The following is a 7,109-nucleotide window of genomic DNA, read 5'->3' as shown; positions in this document are numbered from 1 at the left end:
AATCTTATTGTAAGAACCATCCACTGAAGTCGAAAGAGAAGAAGATCGACAAGAAGAAGTCAGAGGTGATGCAGGCCCAAGAAGACCTCAGAGAACAAGACACATGCCTGTAAGGTTGCAAGAATTTATGATTACATCAGATGATGTGGTCGATGATAAGATGGTAAATTACGCTTTCTATGCAGATGTTGAACTCGTCAATGTAGTTGAGGCATTGAAGGATTCAAAGTGGGTGAAAGCTATGAATGAAGAAGTGAAGTCCATCGAAGACAATAACACTTGGTCACTTGTCGAATTTCCTCAAGGCAAGAAGGTAATTGATGTGAAATGGGTATACAAGGTCAAGTGTAATCCCAAAGGGGGGGTGATTCAACACAAGGCAGGGCTTGTGGCGAAAGGATTTCTTCAGAAGGAAGGAATCGACTTCGATGAAGTTTTTGCACCTGTTGTTGGTCTGGCGAACATGAATAATTGGCACGTGTGTCAGATGGATGTTAAATTTGCTTTCCTGAATGGACCCTTAGACCAAAAATTATATGTTCCATAACTAGTTGGGTTTGTGAAACATGGAAAAGAGAGAAATGTGTACAGGTTGCATAAAGCCATGTATTGACTTAAGCAAGCTCTAAGAGCTTGGAATAAGAAGATCGACAGTTTCCAAAGAGAGAAGGAATTTGTAAAGTGCACAATTGAGCGTGTAGTATATGTAAGAAGAAGCAAGAGTGAACTGCTTATACTATGTCTCTATGTCGATGACTTATTTATAACAGGTAGCTGCAAGAAAGAGATTGAAGACTTCAAAGGTGATCTCAGCAAGGGGTTCAAAATTTCTGATCTAGGCGAAATTTCATACTTTCTTGGCATTGAATTCTACAAGAGTGGTAGAGGCTTGATGATGCATCAAAGAAGGTATGCAAGTGAAATTCTCAAGAAATTTAAGATGGAAGAATGAAACTCTCGACTATGGAATTCTGTTTCCTGCAATTGATGAAGGAAAAGAATGTAAGTTAGTGGGTTACACTGACTCAAGTTAGTGCAGTGATGCTGAGGATCGAAAATCTACAATTGATTATGTGTTCATGCTAGGTGGTACACTAGTTACTTGGAGATCGAGAAAAGAACCAGTAGTGGCACTATCGTCATGTGAAGCAAAGTACATATGTGCTTCTCTTTGTGCATGTCAAGCAACATGGACGGTGAATCTGGTCGAAGAGATTACAGTAGAAGATCATGGGGCAATTACCATGAAGATCGACAACATGTCAGCTATCAATATGGCGAAGAACCCGATAGCACATGGTTGAAGCAAGCACATCGAAATGAGGTTCCATTATCTTCGAGAGCAGGTAGCTAAAGGGAAGATGAATCTGGAACACTGGAGAACTAAGAATCAGATTGCAGACATCATGACGAATGGTGTGTAGGTCGAAGTATTCAAAAGACTAAGAGATATGATGAATGTAGATAGCTTAGACACAATGAATTAGGTGGTGTGTTAAATTATAATTCCTGGTGTCAAAGCACAATGTTACTCGACGCAAGGCGTGTCGAAAATTTAGTGTATTGAAGTGTTTGTATTGTCGAAGTGTTGTAAGAAGGTTGCTATACACAAATTCGATTAAGATCCCAAAATAAGTGTTTTAGGCCTTTGTTGTTTTTGGCTTTACTTGGCTTAGGGAGAAAGCAAACCTAAAACTATAAGTAGATGGAGTAACCCCTATTTTGAAATAACTTGTATTCACATAATTTGCAGTTGCAAGTGAGTAAGAAATTTTCCACAGTTTGTGGACAAAGAGAAACTCTACAGAAAATCATCTCCTTCCTTTTATTTCGCGAACCCTAATCCTTTGCATCCCAAAGTTTCTTTCTTGTTTTCCATCATTGTCATCGAGTAGTGATAAATAATTACTCAAGGTTTGAGTCTAATTCCAACAATAAGAACTATTATTTATGAAATTATAAGTATTTTACAAAGCAAAATTATTATATTTCTAAGACAATTGAATAAAAAAAACAACATTAGTTACAGTCATCCTTCTCAATAAATGAACCACAACATTTGAATGTCTTGGTGATACAATTGTAACATTATGAATGAAAAATACACTAACTCCCAACATTAATACATGATAACACAAAATTTAGAAGAGACAAATTACATTAACTAAAGCTTAAATAAAAAGTGTTTTGATTAAAAGTAATAGACCACCATGTTTTTTATATTAAACTCAATATAGTAGCACTCAAATAGCATTTTGATGAAGAATCTCTTTGATTAATTTATGAAAATTTTTGTATGACGATCCTCCAAAATCAGTAGCAATTCTAGTTTTCTTCTTCCACTCTAAACTCTTTTGTCTCATTTCTTTTCCCTTTTGTCCTTCCATCAATTCTATGACAAGATTTGTTATCTCTTCCCTTTTCACATCGTGGTTGATTTCCATTCCTATTTTCCAAATGTTGCATAAATACCTACAATTTGTCTGTTGTTCAGCAAAGAAGGGCCAACAAATAGTGGGCACACCATAAGTAATAGCTTCAAGTGTCGAATTCCAACCGCAATGAGTTAGAAATCCCCCAACTGATGGATGAGCAAGAACTTGATCTTGAAAGCACCAACTAGTTATGTATCCTCTATCCTTAACTTCATCTAAGAACTCTTGTGGCAAAGTAGTACTTTCACCCATTACAATATCAGGTCTCATTATCCATAAAAATGGTAACTTGGAGTTTGCTATACCCCATGCAAACTCATTCAAGTGATGATCTGTCATAACGGTTATACTTCCATAATTAATATATAATACTGAGCAAGGTTCCCAATTATTCAACCATTTTATGCATTCTGAATCACTTTTCCAAAAATTTGAACCACTTGCTTTAAAACCATTATCTTGTTTGGGAAAATGCCTACCAAGAGTGTTAATTGGCCCAATGCTATATATGTTTGGGTTTTTGGCCTTGAGATTGTTAAGAGCTTCACCTTCCAATTCTTCAAATGTATTAATGATGATTGCTGATGATTTCAAACAATTTTGTGCCTCAGAACCCAAAAAATCGAACATAATATCATTTAGATCAGTGACTCTTATGAAACTTGGAAGATCTTTTAGTCTGATATCTTTCATTCCTGTGATCCAATCTAAACTTGTATCCAATGTGCCATCGACATTGAAATTTTCATCTAAAAATTTGATAAAAATAAGTTAACGTAGTTTCAAAATAAAAATATCAAAATAATATCGTTATTGTGTAAAGTATTTTTCTTGTTTAAATAAAATGTTTACACAACACAAATTAAAGGGATTAAATTCTCTATAGTCACACAAACCACGCATTCACACATTTAGAGATTTAATTATTGTTCAATCGAAATTTGATAGTTCAATTAAATGCAAGTATTAATTTTTATTTTATAATTTAAAATATCATATTAAATTTAAATGATTCGATTTTGATAATAAAATATTAAATGCATGAATACGTGTTTTTTCTACTGCGTGTTCTTTGTCAAAGTTTTTTTATTTTGGTTTTTATTTTATTATTTAAAACGTATATTTAAATTTTTTTAATATTATTATTTTTTATTAAAAAATTAATTACACTAGAAAAATAGAAGTCAGGTGAGAATATCCGAACCTACCATAAATCTATTTGAAACCAGTTTGTGATTTAATTTTTGATCCGTAACAAAAATCAAGGCGGGAAGAAGGTATTTATTAGGTATTCGAGTCTGCCTTTGTCTCGCTCAATTGCCAATGCATAAGTAGACCGCTAAATTTTTTTTTATTATAAGTCATTTTATCATTTTCACATATATTAAAAAAAATAATTATTTATTGTATGAAATAGAGAAATTATAAAAGATTTTATTATATTGTCCTTTATTAATTGTATGGGAAAAACAAATTAAAATAATTTTAAGAAAGAGAATAATAAATATTTAAGAATATAATTGAAAAAATAGTATTAATGATTCATTGAAATTGTAAAACGACTTATAATAAAACACAATTTTTTTCTTTAAAGCGACTTATAATAAAAAACGGAGGGAATACTATTTATCTATTACATTCCATATTTTGTTAGTAAGTCAAATGACATCTAGATGTCAAAGTTTAATTTGACACTAAATCTCAACCGTTAAAATAATTGATCCAACGATCATATTAAATTAAATAAAATTATAAAAATATATACACATATTAATTAGATTTTAAAATAAATTGTGAAAATTAGGTATATTTTTTTTTCTTTTTCCTCCACTAAAAAAAAGAATGACACTTAATATCCACTATTTATTTGAAAATATAATCATTCAGGTTTATTCTCATCTTCTCACATAAAAATGTAATTCTCATATATATATATATATATATATATATATATATATATATATATATATATATATATATATATATATCCCTCTTAGAATACCTAAATGCTATTGTTTCATCTCGTCCACATATTACATTATTATTACTAGTACTGTATTATTTTGTTGCAAAGTGTCAGTGTCAATCCAATTCATTCATTAGGTCATTGCTAGGGACTAGTGAGTGGTGGAGGAGTAACGTATCATTTTTCTTTTTTCTTTCACGAGGTTTGTTTGAAATTTTAAATTTGTATTCTAGTGAATAATTAGATTTTGTATTATAGTGTCAGACTGTGTAGACCAGCCTAGAAGTCAAGTATGACAGAAATACTTGTAGAATCCAATTTTAGCATCGATATTCACGCATTATTTATTTAACGAATGGAATTTAATTCTAAAATATTTCTTTTACCGTGGTTAGGGTAATTAATCTTAAAATTCATCAAAATTTTATTTGAACGGATGAAGTAAAGTAAAATAAAATTTTGTTATTTAAATAATTAAAATTGGATGTAGCACAAAGAAATGATATCAATTTCATTTCATTTTATTCCTTTAAGAGGGAATAATTTTTTTGTTATAAATATTCAAACATACTCCGTTTTATTTATTTTAGAATAATCAAACATAAATTTTCGTTCCATTTTATTTATTTTAAAATACTCACATAAATTAAAGGGTTATAAACTTAAACTTCATTTTAAACATCTAAATTAATTGGGTCAGTTCTGCTTCTTTGGCACATTTTCATACTTAATGGAAGTAATATATGTGTACCTGGTTATGAATTGATTGATTGTGTAAATTATTTGGGACATTTTCATACTTATTTAATGAAAGCAGAATATATTTGATATTTAACATAAAATTTATAAATTATTTCATCATTAAATTTAATTATAAAAAAGACTAAATTTAGTTGAAATTTTTTCTAACATTAGCATTATTTTTAGATATGTTATTAATTAAGGAATATATTATTATAAAAAAGACTAAATTTAGTTGAAATTTTTTCTAACATTAGCATTATATTTTTATTTATGAAATTTTACATTTAATTTATTTATGATAATTTATTATATTTCACAACAATTTTGTTATTTAAAAGATCAAACATTGTTAATTTAAATGTATAAGTACGAGAGTTTAAATTTAAAATTAATTAATTAATTTTGTGAATCAAGAGCCAAAACTATAATTAAAATTAATATGTAATAAACAAATTATATAAGCACAATTTTTTACTTCAGCGTAATATTTTTTACTGTATATATTTATCTTGTGCAGGGGGTACTTTTTATACTAGGCAATATTCATCTTACTATAATAGAAACCACAAAAGTAGAGAAGCTTCTAGTGTATTGTTCTTGATAAGTTAAATTTGTGAAGGTTTTCCCAATACTTTAATTTCAGGTTTAACATCAAAAGCACAAACTATAATAAGATGTAATATAGAAAACAAAAATAGAAAAAGAGAGATACTAATATAATTTACCTTTGAATGGAAGAATTTCTCTCTTGACAAGTTCCTCAAACTGCAAATATCCAACAAAGCCACAAGCAGAAGCTGTCCACAACTGTAACTCTGGAATCCCTAAATCTCTAGCCACTCTCCCAGCAAATCCAAAGGTTCCATCAGCAATTATGCAAGTAACTGGATATGGTGATGAAGTGTTGAGTTTAATGACAAGCTCTTTGAATGGACCATAACAGTTTTTCCTAGTTGCGTCACACAACGCTGGAATATCTTGTGTTGCATCCTTATCTGATACTGGTAAGCCATCAGGTATGGTCTCAAATTGAAAATCTGGGAGACCTTTCACAAACTCTTCTCCAAGAGATTTTATCAAACGTTTGTGATTAAACTCGTTGTTCACAAAGGTTATGTGGAAACCATTGCAGCGGAAGAGTTTGGCTAGTTGCATGGAAGGATTCACATGACCCTGTGCTGGAAATGGTACAAATACAGCATGTGGTTTTTGGGTATGATTAGGCGTGGAACCCATTATAGTTGGTTTTTGTTGAAAGTTTTTTTGAGTTCAAATATGAATTCTCTCAGCAGACTATATGTTTGTGAATAAATACGGGTTTAGTTTTCCGTTGTTGTCGTTTATATATATAGGGTAATGTTAAGGATGATGTTTAGGCAATACCTATTGCGTTGATAAAACTAGGCTTAATTACACTTTTGGTCCTCGTGTTTTAGGCAACTCACGAAAATGGTCCCGCCTCTTTGAAATCCACGAATTTGGTCCTAACCTCCACTCCCCCCCTTCTAAAACGCTGATGCTAATGTGTCATTAAAAATGCTTATGTGGCATGGCTGACATGGTTTTTTACAATTTAAATCACTTTTTATTATTTGTAAAAATTCTGAATTTTTTTTTAATTGAATTAAATTAAGTAACCACTAAGCCTTAATCCCTAACAAATTAAACCATTTCATTTCACTTCTTCTTTTCATTCTCTTACCTCCAACCAAGAACACAGAACATCTTCTTCTTCACTGTAAAAGCGTTGAAAGAGGAACTATTGAAGAACATGGCAAGCAACGGGAGAGATGTGAATAACCCGAAATTCACATTCAGGTATGTATTACGACTAGGATTTCTATTCCTATTCATGCTTACTGTTTCTATTAGGGTTTTAAGAAGGCAGCACACTAGTTAGGGTTTCTATTTCTATTTTGTATTTCGTATGGATGGTTATTCTGTTGTCTTGATATTCATAGGCC

At 30.7% G+C, this 7,109-nt stretch overlaps 1 protein-coding gene across 1 annotated transcript; it reads right to left on the bottom strand.

Annotated features, from left to right (window-relative positions):
* Positions 1 to 1,941: 1,941 nt before the first annotated feature.
* Positions 1,942 to 6,481, bottom strand: LOC131661717 (linamarin synthase 2-like). Its single transcript, XM_058931321.1, has 2 exons — positions 5,871 to 6,481; positions 1,942 to 3,184 (listed from the first exon to the last, which is right to left on the bottom strand). Exons 1-2 carry the CDS (start codon positions 6,379 to 6,381, stop codon positions 2,244 to 2,246), a joined length of 1,452 nt encoding a protein of 483 aa, XP_058787304.1. The 5' UTR covers positions 6,382 to 6,481; the 3' UTR covers positions 1,942 to 2,243.
* Positions 6,482 to 7,109: the final 628 nt, after the last annotated feature.

The sequence above is a fragment of the Vicia villosa genome, linkage group LG3, assembly GCF_029867415.1.
Source record: "Vicia villosa cultivar HV-30 ecotype Madison, WI linkage group LG3, Vvil1.0, whole genome shotgun sequence".
NCBI lineage: Eukaryota > Viridiplantae > Streptophyta > Magnoliopsida > Fabales > Fabaceae > Vicia > Vicia villosa.
The sequence above is the reverse complement of the archived record's forward strand: the minus strand, read 5'-3'. Positions and strand labels throughout refer to the sequence as shown.

Coding starts and splice junctions, on each gene's coding strand:
- LOC131661717 (XM_058931321.1), bottom strand. CDS start 6,381: ATGGGTTCCACGCCTAATCATACCCAAAAACCACATGCTGTATTTGTA. Junction 3,185..5,870: donor AGAAATTCTTCCATTCAAAG/GTAAATTATATT, acceptor TCAAATTTTTAG/ATGAAAATTTCAATGTCGAT.